This window comes from Lampetra planeri, chromosome 28 (assembly GCF_965212315.1).
Source record: "Lampetra planeri chromosome 28, kcLamPlan1.2.h2, whole genome shotgun sequence".
NCBI classification, from domain to species: domain Eukaryota; kingdom Metazoa; phylum Chordata; class Hyperoartia; order Petromyzontiformes; family Petromyzontidae; genus Lampetra; species Lampetra planeri.
The window spans coordinates 8,117,440-8,137,451 of NC_136134.1; the positions used below are offsets into that span (position 1 = coordinate 8,117,440).

General features: G+C 47.4%; 1 protein-coding gene across 1 annotated transcript in view; it reads left to right on the top strand.

Annotated features, from left to right (window-relative positions):
• LOC144728262 (uncharacterized) overlaps window positions 1–9,107 on the top strand; it is a 35,133-nt gene extending 26,026 nt beyond the window's left edge. Inside the window, exons 6-8 of the mRNA XM_078607571.1 lie at window positions 4,071–4,259; window positions 7,848–7,967; window positions 8,998–9,107. Coding sequence (XP_078463697.1) covers window positions 4,071–4,259; window positions 7,848–7,967; window positions 8,998–9,107 — 419 coding nt within the window. The remainder of the gene's footprint in view (window positions 1–4,070; window positions 4,260–7,847; window positions 7,968–8,997) is intronic.
• Window positions 9,108–20,012: the final 10,905 nt, after the last annotated feature.

The following is a 20,012-nucleotide window of genomic DNA, read 5'->3' on the forward strand; positions in this document are numbered from 1 at the left end:
TCATCAGGTGGGACCGTCACAGCCGAATTAGCTGCATCAAGTGAAGCAATGATTCAAGATGTAATCCCTTATAAGCAAGTTGAAGGGAGGTGGAGAGGGGGGGGGAGAGAGCTTATCAGGCTGTGGTAGCCAATGAATGGAAACGTATCGGGAGGGAGGAGGAGCGGTGATCAAAGACTGCACGCAGTGCTCAACACAATGAATGGAGACGTGTCGGGACGGAGGGCGAGCGGCGATCAAAGACTGCACGCAGTGCTCAACACAATGAATGGAGACGCGCCGGGACGGAGGGCGAGCGGTGATCAAAGACATCACGTAGTGCTCAACACAATGAATGGAAACGTGGCGAGCGGTGATCAAAGAACAATGAAGAGATTACTGTTAAACACTGTGGATGTTAACACTCGGTGAAGTAAATTAAAATAGTGCCTGTCAGATAAGATGGTCCAAAAAGTGTAATTAAGTCTTTTTTGCGTGGTTAATAACATCTTTCCAGTGATTACTGAGTTTGTACCCATCATCACGGTTGAAATTATGTCTGTGTTTGTATATTTGTATGGCTTCGTGTACAAACCTTTGATGGTAGCCCGGAGGTTTGCAGAGAACCTTGGTCTCGGAAAAGACAATTTCATGAGAGCCCGCCGAGTTGTAGCAATGATCGGCAACGGCCGAAGAATCAGTTCTGCCGTGTTTCAGATCTGACTTGTGCTCGCGGACACGATCAGCAACATGACGTTTTGTTTCTCCAATGTAGCAATCACCACAAATGCAACTCAATTTGTAGACTCCAGGATACTGTAAGTCAGGAACGACATCCTTCACAGATGGAATCAGATCACGGATTTTATGCACTGTACTGAATCGGACTTGGATCTTATGTTTGTTTAGAATTTTGGAGATCTTTTTGGTCACGCCTGCTATGTATGGTAACGTGATAGTTTTGGTCAGAGTTTCATGTGGTTGTTTCTGTGTGGTGGGAGAGACAGCTTGGCGGATAGTGCGGTCAGAGTATCCGTTCATCCTGAGGGCCCGATGTACATGTCTTAATTCATCAGTCAGGTGGTGTTGGTCAGAAATGCCATGGGCTCTGTGGTATAGCGTTTTGATGAGAGAATTCTTTTGAGATGGGTGGTGGTGGGAATCCGGTTTCAAGTAGGAATTTGTGTGGGTGGCTTTCCTGTAGACAGAATGTCCCAAGGATCCGTCAAGCCTCCTCTTAAACAGAATATCCAAGAATGGTAGTTTACCGTCTTTCTCCACTTCCATGGTGAATCTGATAGATGGGTGTCTAGAATTGATGTGGTCCAAGAAGTGGTTCAATGCTGGGAGGCCATGTGGCCAGATGACGAAAGTGTCATCCACATATCTCTTCCACAGGGAAGGACGCAGGGTGGATGTCTGGATGGCGTCTGATTCAAACTTTTCCATGAACATGTTGGCTATAACTGGTGACAAGGGGGAGCCCATAGGGGTACCCTCATTCTGTTTGTAGAAGGTGCCATTCCAGGTAAAATAGGTGTTGGTGAGGCAATGCCTAACCAGCGCAGGTACATCAGAATTCAATCCATGTTGGACTAAGTCCTCAATTATTGTTAGGGTGTCCGGTACTGGGACTTTGGTAAACAAAGATACTACATCAAAGCTGACGAGGATGTCATCAGAAGATAGCACCATGTCCTTAACCATAGAGACTAATTGGGTTGAGTTGAGTACTGCCGAAGAGGTCTTGCCTGTGAAGGGGAGCAGAGTATCTGATAGAAAACGGGCTAGTTTGTACGTCGGAGAGTTTATCGTCGACACGATGGGTCGTAGCGGGGTGCCTTCTTTATGGATTTTGGGAAGACCATAGAGTCTGGGAGGTCTTGATCTCCAAAATTCTAAACAAACATAAGATCCAAGTCCGATTCAGTACAGTGCATAAAATCCGTGATCTGATTCCATCTGTGAAGGATGTCGTTCCTGACTTACAGTATCCTGGAGTCTACAAATTGAGTTGCATTTGTGGTGATTGCTACATTGGAGAAACAAAACGTCATGTTGCTGATCGTGTCCGCGAGCACAAGTCAGATCTGAAACACGGCAGAACTGATTCTTCGGCCGTTGCCGATCATTGCTACAACTCGGCGGGCTCTCATGAAATTGTCTTTTCCGAGACCAAGGTTCTCTGCAAACCTCCGGGCTACCATCAAAGGTTTGTACACGAAGCCATACAAATATACAAACACAGACATAATTTCAACCGTGATGATGGGTACAAACTCAGTAATCACTGGAAAGATGTTATTAACCACGCAAAAAAGACTTAATTACACTTTTTGGACCATCTTATCTGACAGGCACTATTTTAATTTACTTCACCGAGTGTTAACATCCACAGTGTTTAACAGTAATCTCTTCATTGTTCTTTGATCACCGCTCGCCACGTTTCCATTCATTGTGTTGAGCACTACGTGATGTCTTTGATCACCGCTCGCCCTCCGTCCCGGCGCGTCTCCATTCATTGTGTTGAGCACTGCGTGCAGTCTTTGATCGCCGCTCGCCCTCCGTCCCGACACGTCTCCATTCATTGTGTTGAGCACTGCGTGCAGTCTTTGATCACCGCTCCTCCTCCCTCCCGATACGTTTCCATTCATTGGCTACCACAGCCTGATAAGCTCTCTCCCCCCCCCTCTCCACCTCCCTTCAACTTGCTTATAAGGGATTACATCTTGAATCATTGCTTCACTTGATGCAGCTAATTCGGCTGTGACGGTCCCACCTGATGACGGAGACTTGTGTTGCCTCCGAAACGTCGTGAATTTTATTTTGTTTTATTTTACTTTCATTAATTTTAATGTTTTTACCTACGTGACTTTACCGAAAAAACCTGAGAATATGAATCATTGCAGTCACGAAAGCTTCAAATCTAGAGTTAACATCTCGCCACCGCGACACTATCAAGGGGGGTCTCGCGGTTGCGCTCTAGTCCCTCCGGTGTGTTTTCGTGTTCTACCGCCTGTTGCTCAGTCAGTGTGAGCCGCTGAGGTGGTGATGGGTTTTGTTTTTGTTCCCGTTGCTCCGTGCCCCCTGTACCGTTCCCCTCCTGCTGTAATGTGGCACTGATGCCCACTTTATTGAGGGCGATATTGGCACGTTAAATGAAAATCGATTGATTGTTCAGCGCTGTATTCCAACGTTTTCCTCCGCAAGCCGGAAGCTTCAATCCATTCAAGCCCTGAAGATGCTCCCAGCACGTGGGGCAAAACGTCGGACATCGTGCCGATCACGAAAACACATCAGAGAGCTCATTGCAAAGATATTTTTTTCATTATTATTATCATCATCATAAAGGGCTCCCCTTGTTCGCGGTGCCGTATCACAAGTTGGCTGTGGAAAGCGACAAACTCACAGAGGGCATTGTCAGACATTTGACCGACTTCCTGAGGTCACCGGGCAGCGTGACGGATCGCTGCCTCTCAGCGAAGAGCGTGAGACCTCCTGTATACTCACCGGAGGAGGAATGTATTTCCTTCAGGTGGTCTCAGTAGTTCTTAACAATGGGAATGACTGAGTTATCGATTCATTGTGGGTTTTTTTTTCTCTCTCGAAAAATGTGGAACTCAATCGTGGTATTTTTCTTCGAAAAGTATAATTGTTTCTGTTTGTTTTGTTGAGACAAAATTTACGTGATTATGAAGGTCATCCTAAAATTCTTGTTTTTTTACTGTGATCATAACTTTTGTAATACCGTACACAGCCCACTGAGCTAAATATCTCTTTTTCAGAAGCGATATAGCCACAAATGATGGAAATTTGTAACAGCCAAATACCCTAAACGCCTGTTTCTAATTGTGGGGAGAAAAACCGGAGGACCCGGAGAAAAACCTACTCGACCACGGGGTAATAGACGACCCAAACTCCAAATATACATGCGTCAGTGTCGGGATCGAAATCCACAACCTCCTTTATACCAGGCGAGGAAGTTAACATCTCGCCACCAGGCCTACCTGGGTTAACAAGCCTCACGCCCTAATAATCACGATGAATTACGTGTGGGTTTTTTTCCCCCGCTGCGTATGGCGCGACTTCAGGCATCGAGCTGGAGCTCATCAGCGGTTGTGAGAGAAACAATGGTGGCTGCTTCCAGCGGTGTGAGAACGCCCGTGGAGGCCCGCGATGCCACTGCCTGCAGGGATACGTCCTGGAGAGCGACGGCAAGACGTGCACAGGTGACCCAACAGCAACGGCCGGCAGTGGCTGCGGCAGCAGCAGCAGCGGCGGTAGAGACATCCACCATCAAGCAGCCACTAGGAGTGACATATTTCACTGACAATGTAAAACAAAGGTAAGATTCTGGACTCAAATCGTGACCCCCCCCCCCGCCGCCGCCGCCGACAGTACTGACAATTTGAGATGACCAATGATTGGTATTGTTTGGCAGTGGGTGATATCACGGCGGGTACTTAAAGAGCACAGAGTTAAATAAAAGTGACCTGGCCGCAAATGATAGCTCAACGAAGTGGAGTATCATCTCGTGGACATTTATAGCAGCCAAATACTCTCAATGCATGTTTCTCAATGTGGAGGGAAAAACCGGAGAAAAATCCACGCGACCACGGCGAGAGAGACACGCCAACTGCACATATGCATGCATCGTCAGGTGTCGGGTTTGAACCCACGACCAGCAGGCGAGGTAGTTAACATCTCGCCACTGCGGCGCCCCAACGGGGAACGAAACTACGAAATCAGGGACGCAATATTGACTGTTGAGAAAGTTGAGTTGACTTGGACAAGGACGGGCGATGGCTACGAGGAATGATGGTCTCTAGACAAGAATGGTAGCCAAAAGAAAAAGAGATTGGACCCGGGAGGATGACCGTTGTGGAAACGGAGAAATGAGATCAGTTCCCCGTGCAGGAGTGAGATGGATTGTGGCATCGCAGAATCGTGAGGGATGGTGGTGGTGTGGGGAGGCCATCATCCATAAATATATATACGTATTACAGTAATGATAACGATTATGATTTGGTGCAAACAGCCACTCCATTGTAATTGAGTAAAGTGTCACTTGTCAAAGCTCGTAACATTTGAGTTTAATGCACAAGAAGACATTTTTTTACGGGTGGAAAATGATCAAATGTTGACCATTTAATGTACGGACATGTTATATAATACAGGTTCTTAAATTTTGCTTATCATCCTTGATTTAAAAAAACAATCTACCTTCCCATTATGATACATGCATTGAATAGTGTGGGTGGTTTTCTGTTCTGCTCTTTTAGATTTATGAAAATTACATAAAAGACATATTATGATGTGACATTAATACTCATGAGGCAATAGATCTGTACATGCTCAATAAATATAAGGCGAAACGATACAAACCACATGGTAAAACTTAGATGCGATGTTTTATTGTCCATTCAAATCATGACCCTGAATCATGACAATTCCACAAATCATGACAATTCAACAAATCCTAATTAGATGCTGACTTTTGTTTTTATTCAGCAGCTAAAGGTGCAGCCCTGCAATGTCTGGCAGATGGACCACCAATAAAATGAGCTCTTAGAGAGCCCGAATGGGACCGCCAGATGAGGTTGGCCAATTGTTGGTGGCAGCTGACCGCGTGGTTGCTGCAGCCGCCTTCCTGGTTTATCTGTGGTACCTCCTCGCGCCTTCGAGTCATTGCCTCGCTCTTTTCGAGAGCGAGCGAATGCTGTGCACGTTACAAGTTCAAATTATCGTTGTTTCGATTTAAAGCTTTCGTGACTGCAGGGATTCATCTTCTTGGTTCTTTCGGTAAAGTCACGTAGAAGGGAAATAATAAAATAATAAAAATAAAACATAATAAAATCATATATTTCTTTCGGTAAAGTCACGTCGAAGGGAAATAAAAAAATAATAAAAATGAAACACAATAAAATTATATAATATAATATATTTTATTATGTTTTATTTTTATAATTTTATTTACCGAAAGATATTCTTAGGTTTTTTCGGTAAAGTCACGTAGGTAAAACATCAAAATTAATGAAAATAAAATAAAATAAAAACAAAAATCACGACGTTTCGGAGGCAACACAAGTCTCCGTCATCAGGTGGGACCATCACAGCCGAATTAGAAACGTTGTGATTTTTGTTTTTATTTTATTTTATTTTCATTAATTGTGATGTTTTACCTACGTGACTTTACCGAAAAAACCTAAGAATATGATTCCTTGCAGTCACGAAAGCTTCAAATCTAGAATTTACCGAAAGAACCAAGAAGATTATGGTTGTTGTTGTTGTTGTTTGGACAAACTGGCCAGACGTCGTGGAGGAGTTTGGTTAAGCGGTGTGTCACACGGCGGACACGGTGGGGAGTGGGGGTTGGATTGATTTGAGTCATGAGAAACGACAAATTGTTCACTGCATCAAACTCCACGGTGACGAGATGTCAACAACCTCGCCTGGTATCCAGGTGTGCGTGGGTTCAATCCCAACACCTGAGAATGCCTGCATATTTGGAGTTTGCGTGTCTCTCTCTCCCCGTGGTTGCGTGGATATTTCTCCAGGCCCTCCGGTTTATCTCTCCACAATTAGAAACCTGTATTTAGAATATTTAGCTGCAAAAATTTCCACACGATGATCCACCTCATCGAGCCCTCATTTGTGGCCACGTTGCTTCAGAAAGATAACTCTATAGCTCAGTGGGCCTTACCTGGTAAAATAAAAAAAATAGTTTATAGTTTCAGAGTTTTTAATCAATCAAACACGTGCCTGGAATTCACAATACATGCCGAAAGATAGTGTGTTTCCACTGCAGCGCTTTCCATAGACACTGCTAGTCGTTGGTAGAGCATCTAAAAAGAGGCTTAAAGGCATGTGTCAGAACATATGTATGTATGTACGATCATCTGCTGGGCTCATGTAAACAGCCGTCTCTGTCTTCCCACTCTCTTGATCCAAGAACACATCGCAGGAGGGCAGTCAATTATTTTGAGATTCATAATTCTGGACAGAATGAAAAAAAAACTTTCATTGCAAACGTTTCCTTGGCGGATAAAAATATGCAAGCAGTCAACGTTCTTTGTGCGACAAAACACGATAATAGCTGCACGCTGTGCACGTTTCAAATCCAACAAGATTACGAATTCTTCACAATGAAATGCACAGACTCCTTTCATCGGACGCTTGGGCAGCATGTGCGCTAAAAGTGAAACTGTTCTCCCTCCTGCTCCCTTTAACCCCCCCCCCACATCCGATGAATTGTCACAATTCCGTCTCACAAATTGATTTAAAAAAAATTGTATTTACACAAATTACATTGTAGTGAATATATTAATATAGATATACAACGTTATACGAATCAAAGAAACGTTGATTCTTCCACGTGTCGTTTGGTGTATCAGGTGCTAATAGTAAACCCGTCAATTTGCACTTGTGCAATTTTTGGCCCGCATATTTGGGCTGGCAGCAGAGGATACTTTCGGAGTGCCCTGTCGATGCGATTCTTAGCCCCTCTCTCCCACACTGGCCAGACGTCTCGCAAGAGGTGCGAGAAGCCTCACGCCACCCCATCACGTGCCCTGCCCTCGCCTATGCCCCGAATTGACGTTTAACCGGCCGAGCGATGATCGACGTTGAGACTCGACGTTGAGGCCACTAAATCGACAGTGCCCGTTCCTCCACGCACGCTCCCACGCACGCTCGCGGGTCTCCTGCTCGTCACCGAAACAGAACAACAAGTCTCGGCATATACGGTGCAGTACATTGTGTGCAAGGAATTAACTTTGAAGGCGTGGAGTGATTTAGCGCCCGGCACCGGGACAATTCAGTAACGTTGGCCTTGGCTGCTGCCTGTTTGCGTTCTTGCGCGCGCGCAGATGTGGACGAATGCGCCGCCGACAGCTGCTGTAGCCATTACTGCACAAACAACCCCGGAGGCTACGAGTGTGGCTGCCGGGCAGGCTACAGGCTCGGCATCGATGGCTGCGCGTGCGACGGTAAGACAGCGATTTCCTCAACAACAACAACAACGACAATAAAAACGGCATCTTCCATCCACCTCCCCCCCGACCCCACCGTGGTCTTCATTTGACACGGCGGAGCCTTTCCGTAACGTGTTGCAAAGAAGGGGGGCCGCTTGCTGGCGGGAAGGGCCTCCCGTTTGAGAGAGCTCGCGGGCAACGAGCGTTTGGCGACGTGGCAGTCGTCGTGATTATGTCAGCTGGCCGGTTATGTCCAAGAACGAATCTCGCAACCACGTTTAGCAATGAGACACGACGCTTAGAAACTAAACTGAACCCATTTTTTTTTTATTTTGCCTGGTATGGTCCACTGAGCTACGTAGCTCGTTTTCAGAAGCGACCTGGCCACAAATGATAGCCCAATGAAGTGGCTTATCGCTTGGAAATGTATAGGAGCCAAATACTCGAAATGCACGTGAATTTTAAATGTGTAGGAAAAAACCAGAGTAACTGGAGAAAACTCCATGCAAACTCCAAATATACAGGTGTCACTGTCGGGATTGAACCCACGACCTCCTGTATAGCGGGCGAGGTAATTCACATCTCGCCACCACAGCGTTTCACTTGAGACCGTGACCAAACAAACATCAGCACAAGATCCAAACATCAACTGTGAATCATGGTGTCTGACGTCCCGATGCTTGGTGTACTGAAGGAACTGAATGAACTCCCAACATGTAGAGCTCCAAGTACATGGGGCGAAACGAAGGACATCATGCCAAGCAACACACGGCACACAACCAGAAACACATTAGAGAGATATTTATCATGCGTTTAATGTGGCCAACGGTCGACAACGGGCCGCGAGACGGTGCCGAATCTGCCGCCCCCCCCCCCCCAAAGTTTCGACGTGAACGCTGAGGAGAAAGGTTATCGGATCGAACTTCGCGTTCGTTTGGCGCGACAACCGTCTGGCGCTTCGCTCCGCGGATGCCGGGCGGCAACTCCGTGGCGAAGCGAGACGGTGCAAACCGCGTCGAACGACGCGCGATAATGACCCGAAAAGCAAACGCATCCGGAAGAGCCGCTCTGGCCCACCGTTTGTCGCAGCGGTTCGCGATGACGGCCGCGCAGACGGCGCTGGGGCAGCACAGAGACGCGGGGCGCTGGAGGTAACCGCCCGAGACAGTTCAGAAGCATCGCAGTGGGAAAGTGGTTCTCTTCGTATGCCGGGTACTTTTCCTTCTTACTACTTTGTTGCTGTTGTTAAGTCGCTGTCTCTCTCTCTCGTTTAACGCCGCGGCGCGCGCCGACGCTCAGACGTGGACGAGTGCCTGGCTGAGAACGGCGGCTGTGAGCAGGAGTGCGTAAACAAGGCCGGCTCCCACGAGTGCGCCTGCCAGGGCGGCTTCAAGCTGACGGACGACCGCAAGCACTGCGTCCGTGAGTTACGCGCACCCAGTTCCTCTCTCACAAACGCTGTGGGGGGCGCGGGGGGCGGGGGGGGGGGAGAAAGAAAAAAAACACTTCAATAAGTGCACCCTTCAATAATGACAGTCGTAATAATAATGATAATAAATCTCCCCCCTCCCCTCCGCCCGCCAAATAAACTGAACGTGGTTCCGTGAAAAATAATTTACGAACACGGTAAAGGCGGCAAAGGTGTTGCCCTGCAATCGCTGGCTCGTGCCGCTGCTGGCGGAAGGGGCCTCCGCTGGAGGGAGCTCTCCAGAGATCGTATTTGGGACCTGGCGATCGACTAACTGTGGTGGACCCCACGTTCCCACTCCTGGGTGGAGAGAGACAGTGGAGGACTTGATGAACGAGCACCATTGTTCCGACTGCCACGCCGCCGGTTGGAATCGCACCCGGGACCGCTGGATTTTACAAGCCCCGTGTGCTAGCTAACCACCACACCAAGACAATCATAATAAAAAAAACCAAGAATGTCAAATATACTCCCGTACAAATGTTGTTTTTATGATTCACATGTTCAAGCGCCTGCTCTTAATCTTCTTATTTCACTGAGCGTGGAATTTGTGTTGATGTTGTTGCTGTTGTGGTGTTTTCAGCGCCCCGCTATTTAATGACATCCAGCCTTTAATACGGCAATGTTTTTTTGTTTATGGAGCTGTCCGGTCAAACTGGCTCTCGTGGACTGAAAATGTGCGGTGATATTTTTGCAAAAAGTTAGGTCACCATGATCTGCTGGACCTCCTGGCCAAACATGCGCAGACTATTCTGAAAATGTTTTTCCCATCTTCTCCACAGGAGCGTTGCCTTTTAAGCGCTTTGTACCCAGACCCCTTTCTGCTCTATTACATTGCGACATTCAAATCGTTGTTACGCGTCATGTCGTAATTAAAACCGAACCCATACAACACGCGATAATAGGGCCCAGGAATGCATCCACGAGGTGAGCAGCGCCTCGGTCACATGGGAACAGATGTCCCCACAATGCAATGTGCCAGCAATATTTGACTTTTATAGGAATTCGTTTATGCAGTAGTCATGCGTTTTGATTATGCGGTTTGTCTGTTACTCAATCGCAAACTTTAATGTAACTATTCATTTCCCTATTTAAAAATGGGTCATCAGAAAACATTTTTAAAAATCTAATTGAAATCAGGCCCCATGGTGTGCAGTGTCCGACCCTCATGATCCACTCTGCTGTCTCTCTGGCATGAGCTATGGAAAAGAGCCATTGCCCAAAGTGTTGCCTATTATATTTTTATCATTTCTAAGGCAGTATTGTTGACGAATGCGTTGGAGTTTTTGAACACGTACAAATGCCTCACCTTATTTACGTATAAATCAGCAAGCGTACAACAACGCACCGATTCTTTGAATGAAATTTATATTTACGCTCACTGTTATTTATACCCAAATTATATGCTCATGGTATACATTCAGACAATTGCGACAGGCACAATGTTTCAAACGAGACAAGGTGAATGAAGAACAATGCCAGTCAACTGAGACGAAATATTAGGGTCGAGCCTTGAATCAAATGATGAATCGTAGCAATTGGTGACGGGTTGAAAACAACGGTCCAAGTTTCTTCAAGCCTCCACCCCCTAACTCTCCTCTGTCCACCCACATTGCATGTGTTGGAGTAAAGTGTGGGTACTCTCACTTAGAACGCGGCTCTTTAGAGCTCCCTCTAGCAGAGGACCTTCCGCCAGCAGAGATATCGGCAAGCACTCGCGGGTTTGCACCTTTACCTTTTTCCGTTTATAATTCTGACCACAATTCCTTTTTTTTTTCATTGTGCCCAAGCCCTGGACAATTCATTTGGGCTCAGGCCAGAGGGGCAGTCTCCCGTGAGGAAGGGCCTGATCTTCCGCCCTCCACCTCCTCCACCTCATCGTGCCGAGGCCTCGCGCTCCAACCTGTCGCTGCTGCTGCTGCTGGAGGGGGAGCTGTCGGACGAGGAGCACCACGCGGGGCGGGACTGGGACGACTGGGACGGAGATGGAGCCGACGGCGGCGACGCGGCGGCGGCGGACGAAAGGGCCGAGCACACGGCTCTTCACAAAACACGTACGGAGCGCTCCCGCGCCGTGAGCCGCCTCGCTTCTGGGGGCTCATCAGCAGAGAGGCAGGGCTTGCTTCAAACGAATTCCGTTGATCAGCAGAGTCAGGGCTTGCGAAGTGAATTCTGTTGATCAGCAGAGGCAGGGCTTGCGAAGTGAATTCCGTTGATCAATAAAGTGATGGCTTGCTAAGAAAATTCAGTTGATCAGCAGACAGGGCTTGCGAAGTGAATTCCGTTGATCAATAAAGTCAGGGCTTGCGAAGTGAATCCGTTGATCAATAAAGTCAGGGCTTGCTAAGAAAATTCAGTTGATCAGCAGAGTCAGGGCTTGCGAAGTGAATTTTGTTGATCAGCAGTCAGGGCTTGCTAAGAAAATTCAGTTTATCAGCAGTCAGGGCTTGCTAAGTGAATTTTGTTGATCAGCAGTCAGGGCTTGCGAAGCGAATTTTGTTGATGTCTCATCATCAAAATCATCATCGTGGTTTCTGGTTTAACAAATGGCGAGAGCACTCCCTATAATTGACTGGGTCCTCAAAGTGCAAAAAAATGAATTTGTATATAAGTCGTTATGCTCTGTAGTGGGAGCAGTTTGGGTAAATAAATACATGGAATTAACTCTATTTTTTTATTCTCACAAGACTCCTATGGCGCACCCTGGTTGCTGGGTCTCATCAGCAGAAACAGGCTTGCTAAACAAATACCTTTCATGTTATTGGCGAAAGCATTTCCCCCTTACCCCCCTATCGGCGCAAGAAACAAAACATCGTCGAACAAAGTAAACAGGAGCCGAAGATGAGCATGCTGGACATGTACATAGATCAATACAACTCATAGTTTTAATTCTTAGAGATTGGTATTAGTTTAGTTCAGGGGACAACCAGATTTTTTATTTGTTTCTATTTTTTTGTGCAGACAATTGGTGACCGCGGCTGAGACCACGAACCGGCGACACTTGAGAATCCAGTCTAATGACCCCATGTCTAAACCCAGGATCTGAGCAGCACTGTCTCGGCACATTTGCCTCAATATCAGCCAATTCTTTTAGACCACCCAGAGATCTCCACGTGAAGCCTTTAACAGACTTTTGGTGGCTTCTAAGCGAGCGCCTATGAAGGCCGCCACGGCAAGCAGGGGGGGGGAGGCCAACACCACTAAAAACAACTCGCAAATATTGGATCACCTTGGCAACGCATTTTTGCTGTTGTTGCTGCCATTCACAAATAGTCGGGCCCGCCGTCACGGCGTAAGGGATAAGGCCACAATGTACGGAACGAGCCGTGACGTCATTGCTCACAATGTACGGAACGAGCCGTGACGTCATTGCTCACGATGTACGGAACGAGCCGTGACGTCATTGCTAACAATGTATGGAACGAGCAGTCATTGCTCACGATGTACGGAACGAGTCGTGACGTCATTGCTCACGATGTACGGAACGAGCTGTGACGTCATCACTCACGATGTACGGAACGAGCCGTTACGTCATTGCTCACAATGTACGGAACGAGCCGTGACGTCATTGCTCACGATGAACGGAACGAGCGGTGACGTCATTGCTCACAATGTATGGAACGAGCAGTCATTGCTCACGATGTACGGAACGAGTCGTGACGTCATTGCTCACGATGTACGGAACGATCTGTGACTTCATCGCTCACGATGTACGGAACGAGCCGTGACGTCATTGCTCACGATGTACGGAATGAGCCGTGACGTCATTGCACGCCGGCTCCCAGTGACCGCGCGTGTGCTTCACAAGTTCAAGTTCATTTATTAGGTATAGCCCTGTGAGCCATTCGGCTCTTGAATCGGGTGCAACCGCAACAAACAAAAACGTGAACAAGAAAACATCTGAAAGAGTGAATATGTGACTAAGTGCAAACAGAAAATCCAAGAAAAGACAGTAAAATATTGCAGAAAAAAACACCGTACACCAACGCTGTGTGCAAAAATCCCAGTGGGATGCAAGTCAAACAACAACAACAACAACCACAAGACAACTTAGATTTAGGCCATCAGTCTAACTCTGTACTACAACAAACAAACATGGCTAAACCAATACACTTTTCGAAATCACCAAAATAAAGCCATGAAAGCAATGAAAAAGCAATCATAGGAACTGTGACGGAATTTTCACAATAAATGGCATAAGCAACATGTACTACCAAAACCTTGCAGCAATAGCTGGCTGCATGAGCCACTCCACCACAGCAGGAGCATCAATAGGAGTATTATAATTTTTCAATGCACCAAAGACAAAGACTCCCCCCCCCCCGTGTAGCCTTAACAGACTGTAGGGACAAGTGCTGTTAGCGAGCACCTATAAAGGCCGGCACGGCACACGAGGGGGAGGGTGGCCAAGAACCACGCCTGGCCGCCTTTGTCTCCCTATTGCCGATGTTTACACATCGCACCTGGTACTAACTTTTGAGGCCGAGTCGACCTAGGGGAGGCACATGACCGGTTCAGATAAATATAATCGTCACTGGGGTGTTGGCCCTGAGCGGGCATCGAGCCCGGGTCGCCAGGTTCGCAGCGCGCTAACCGCTGCACCACCGCTCCCCGCGCACGAGTGGGGGGGGGGAAGAGGTAGAGTATTAAAGAGTCTTTTTTTAATGAGTCCGTTCCTTTGGACTGAGCAGCAGAAGGAAATATTTTCTACGCAAGTCACGCAAACGGCAGCTGGTGCCAATTTGCTTGGGCGTATTTTGCAATGAATCATGAGAGGAGAGGGGGGACCTGGTTACACGGCAGTCCCGGATTCATTTAAACTGGCGGTGCTTCAGTCGAGATGACATTTGACATGCACGCTCATCAGTGTGACCCAGTCCGTGATGCATACGCATCTGCAGACACGTTTGTCCAATACACCGCTGGATGAGGACTGCGCCATGCCTGGTGTGGATTGTGAGTGTTTAAAAGTTTCGCCACGCTGGTCAAAGTGAGGCGTGTATATGTGGATACATAGAAGTAGAGTACAAGAATGCTTTTTTTGGACACATGCCCTCTTAATGCCTAACACATAGCCTCACAAGTCGTACAGGAACCTGGTTTGTACATGGTCGTCTGCCATCCAAGCACTATCCAGGCTCAAATCTGCTTAGCTTCTGAGATCTGATTAGATCGGGCGTGTTCCAAATTACATGGCAGGGAGCATTGTGGGTAACACAATAAATTAACAGACTTCCTTAAGTTCTTCGACGTAAAAGTAACATGTTTTTGTTGTCAACATGGACATTCCAGGCAAATATTATCCGGCAGTATTTGTTCAAGCAAACAAACTCGAGACCAGTTTCAACCTGGGTCTCATCATCAGTCAAGCTTGTTAAACTATTTGTTATTTTCAAGAACAGTTCATCCTCACAATGGGAGCCCCTGCTCAAAGCCAAAAGCTGTATTATATACACACACACAGAGCAATACTTATATATATAAATAATTACGTGCTGGTTGGAGCATTACTGCCAATAAATTAAGCAGACTTCCGTTAGTTTCCAAACACAGTAAAACTCTGCTGGGTTGCAGCACATTAATGACAAAGAACAACACGCCTGACTGCTGATGACGCCCAGAAGCTTGAAACCAGTTGAGAGTTTGTCTACTTAAACAAATGCTGCTGGATGCATTACATTAGCCTTGAAGGCCAATGGGCTGATAGACTAAACATATTTTCTTTTTTCCGTGGGAAGAAGGACTTCATGTCTGTTGAACTATGCGGTGCATATCCATGCATTAGAGACCAATTGAACGTGAGGTTGTGACTCCTTAGGCCCAATTAGGAATAGTTTATGGTAATTCAAACATTAATTCTCATTAATTCTGGGAAGCTGCCGTGATCGTGTGATGGTGACCACCGTGGACTTGAAATCGAGAGATTTGGGTACTCCAACAACCTCTTTCAAGAGGTCTGACCAGCGTGCAAGACTCGGCTAAATTGCCCTCTCGAGTCTAGAGCAGAGGTAGCCAACCTGTAACAGACCAAGCGCCAAAAAGCGCCCATGTGTTCGGCAAACAGCCAAGTATGTCTATATATGTCTATATATTGACATTTTTTAGTACAGCACGGGAGACATGCATTATTCTTTGCTACTGTGATAGTGTGTTCTACGTTACGCCAGTTGGCCCTTTGGGCCTCACTCGAGTGGAAGGGGCGAGAGTGAGCAAGCAAATTGAAACTTTACCCATACGCTGTAGAACAGCGCAATGTGATAATACGCGACAACGTTCACTTCTTCGCAGTGCCGGATTATCTCAGCAAAAGTAGCTACATATGTTACGGGCCCCGCACTTTCAAGGGCCCCCGCGCTAAATGCTTACAAGCTATCAATTCCGGTTCAGTGACTCTGCACTTGCTCTATTACTATAGTACTATACTGCCTTCAACTTTAATGAACGATTTGGTGTTTCGGGTTGGTGATTAGTCGTATTATCTGGCTGTATAGCAAATGAAAAAATACAATGACATTACTATGCAACATTACTATGCAAGTAAAAAAATGTTTGAATATTTACGTGTTTTTTTAACTTTAAAGGCCCCTTTATAACATATGCTACAGGCTCCGCACTAGCTTAAACCGGCACTGCTTCTTCGAAAGTTTTTTTTGGCTTTATTTCGTTGACGACGCGCCTCTCACTCGCGCACTCCTCCGGCCTCTACGACGCCCCAACAATGTAAAGGTGCTCCCCGAACTCTTTGCGGGCAGGGTAAGGATGAGGAGGGCGGGAGAGCTTTTCATAATCCCGAGAGCGCGCGGGAAGTCGCGTACTCGTCCCATCGTCGGTGCGAAACCCCGCGTCTCGTCTCGTGTCGTGCGGCAGTCTGCCTGGGCGGCTCTTTCGGCGCCGACTGCTCGCTGTCGTGCGCCGACTGCACCAACGGCGCCGCGTGCGCGGACGGGGCCGACGGGTGCGACTGCCCGGCGGGGTGGACCGGGCTGCTCTGCAATGAGAGTACGGCATCACGCACGCACAGACAGGCAGAGACCTCCCCCCCCACCCCACCCCACCCCGTATAGCCTTCAACAGACTTCGCAAGCACCTACGAAGGCTGGAACGGTATACGAGGGGGTGGGTGGCCAGCACTACGCCCGGCCGATGTTTACACATCGCACCGGGTCATTGTTTGAGGCTGAGTCGACCTAGGGGAGGGCCCAGGATCGGTTCAAATAATCATCACCGGTGTTGGCCATGAGCGGAAATCGAACTCGGGTAGCCGGGTTCATAGCTCAGCGCCCTAACCACTACACTACTGCTCCCCACACACACACCAACCATTTAACTACGTCTTACTTTACTAGGTGTAAGGCCCACTGTTGTTCAAAATCGACCTGGCTAGCGTAAATGATAGCTCAATGGAGTGGCTTATCACCGTCTGGCAATTCACAGCAGACAAATACTCTGAACGCGCGTTTCTAAATGTGGAGGGTGAAAAAACGGAGGAACCTGAGAAAAAAATCCACGCGACCACGGGGAAAACATGCACACTCCAAATATACAGCAGGCGTCAGGGTCGGGATCGAACCTACGAGGTAGTTAACATCTCAACACTGGCACCCCAGAGAGGACTTTCAGCAGCACTGGACTTACCTCTATGACCTTCTCGAGAATTGTGTTACAGTCAGATACTTTGAGTAGATCCAAAGTCAAGTCAATTTATTATTTTCGTTGAACACGTGGCCATCTCTCTGGCGCAGATCTGCCACCCAAAGCGCCATCACATCATTTCACACGTAAACATAAAATAACCCACAGGCAGATCTAGCAACCTCCCAGGGGTGGCGACGGGGGGGGGGCATTCCTAAAATGTAAAGCAAAAACAATTCAAAACTGGATACAATAAATAAATGTACTTAAATAATAAATGTCCTATTTATCCAGGGGGGGGGGGAAACACACTGGGTGGTAGGACTCTTTTTCTTTTCAGGAGGGTCCTGCGTTATTTTTTTTTATTATAACATGTTTTCAACCAATTAATGATGAATATTTATTACACGTGTGGGAGTGTGGGAGGAAACCGGAGCGCCCAGGGAAGACTCACGAGCTGTTCACGATGCACGTTCCTTGGGAGATTTACATCCAACGTCATGATGTGTTCAGTTTGTTATCCTTCCCCCCCGCACCTCCGATCAGCACGGTTGGCTACGTACGGTGCGAAAGAAGTTGAACACGCGTACATAACAGGAGCTCAGATCCCACGTTGCCTGCCGCGTCGCGTGTCCTTCTTATCTCACGGCAGCACGGGCGCGTGTCTCACATCTCCCCCCACCGCTCCGCCCCACACAGCATGTCCCCAAGGCTTCTACGGGAAGAGCTGCAACAGCCCGTGCGAGTGTCGGAACGAAGGAGTGTGTGACGCCATCACCGGAAGATGTCACTGTCCACCCGGGGTGATGGGAGATCGCTGCGAGGACGGTAAGAGCATTTGTTACCTTAAACACCCCTTGCAGGAACACAACCGAACGTTCCTATATGCCTTGCTTTATCTAGGTAGGAACAACAGGTTCCACACTGCCCACCAGGGATTATTTGTCTGTCTGTCGTGCATATGACCTCTGTTTTGATTTAGTGTGCTGATCTTAAAGGTGCATTGAAAAATTATAATACTCCGATTGATGCTCCTGCTGTTGTGGAGTGACTCATGCAGCCAGCTATGGCTGCAGGGTTTTTGGTAGTACATGTTGTTTATGTCATTTATTGGGAAAATTCCGTCACAGTTCCTATGATCAATGTTTCATTGCTTTCATGGCTTTATTTTGGTGATTTCGAAAAGTTTATTGGTTTAGCCATGTTTGTTTGTTTGTTGTAGTACGGAGTAAGACTGATGGCCTGAATCTAAGTTGTCTTGTGGTTGTTGTTGTTGTTTGACTTGCATCCCACTGGGATTTTTGCACACAGCGTTGGTGTACGGTGTTTTTTCTGCAATATTTTGCTGTCTTTTCTTGGATTTTCTGTTTGCACTCAGTCACATATTCACTTTTTCAGATGTTTTCTTGTTTGTTGCGGTTGCACCCGATTCAAGAGCCGAATGGCTCACAGGGCTATACCTAATAAATGAACTTGAACTTGAATATTTGTCTGTCGTGCACGAATGCGCTGTCCAACCACGTCCCTACCTGCCCACTCCGAAGGAACGTGTTGAACTAAAAACTAAACTACTTCTATTTTGCCAGGTAAGGCCCGCTGAGCTTTGTAGTTATTTGGTCAGAAGCGACCTGGCAATCACAAATGATAGCCCAACGAGGTGGCCGATCACGTGGAGATTCACAGAAGCCAAATTCTCCAAACGCACGTTGATTCTAAATGCGGAGGTGAAAACCGGAGGACGCGGAGAAAAATCCACACCTGGCCTTGTGAATTCAGGTGCATGCGAATATTGCGAGGAATGTCATGGAAGGATGGGGTGAGCAGGGTGACAGAATGTGGCAAGACAGTGCGATTGGTGGGGCAGGAGTGGAGGGTGGGAGAGGGTTGGTTGCCGAGACTGGCATTGGCCGGGCAGCCGGGCGTTTTGCGGCAAAGGGGAAGAGCTAACTTCAAAAGTTGGCGTTATACGGCAGCGATATTCCAATGCCGGGTGGTAACATTACAACTGTGGTGGAAGGAAGGAAGCAATGTTGAGGTGTCGTGGCATCGATGGCATTCACCATGAGCGACCTGTTGATCTTGACGTTGACCTGCAGGCTGCCCCAAGGGATTCTATGGAAGGACTTGCAACCGCAGGTGCAACTGTGCCAACAACGGGCGCTGCCACCGCACCTACGGCGCGTGTCTGTGCGACCCGGGGCTGTACGGCCGTTTCTGCCACTTGGGTTCGTCCTTCACTTCGCCGCTCGCCATTACGAGCCCCCCCCCGCCACCCCACTAAACCCTTGTGTGTGGGTGTGTCTGTGTGCGTGTTATTGAGTCTGTTAAAGGCTATATGGGGAATCTGCCTTCTTCTTGGTTCTTTCGGTAAAGTCACGTAGAATGGAAATAATAAAATAATACAAATAAAACATTAAATAATTCTCACGACGTTTCGGCCACAACACAAGCAGCCGTCCTCAGGTGGAGAACAGGTCTGTCGAGAAGACAGAGTCTGAATGACACACCCCAGGCTTGGAGCGACTATTTAAGCTGGGATGGAGGGGGGGAAGAGCGCCTTGACCAAAAAAATTGCATATCAAGAGGAATTTAGCATATTTATGGGAAATGCAGATATGCGATTAGTACTACTTGTGAAATTCGTAGGAGGTTTGGCGGGTGGTTTAAAGTCATTATGCCCGTGCATTATGCAGGATTAGCAGCAGCAAAGGGAGGGGGATAGGGGTAACATTAATAAAGGGAGGAATGTTAATAGTATGTAGCTGCAGTAACTAAACCACAACGGAAACAACTAAAGTATAAACTACATAGTATCATCAGTATACTAAATATACTCTCCAATTATTTCCATTCTACGTGACTTTACCGAAAGAACCAAGAAGATGAATCCCTGCAGTCACGAAAGCTTTAAATCGAAATCTTTGCCTTTGTTTTGCGATTCAAGGGAATGACACGTAGTG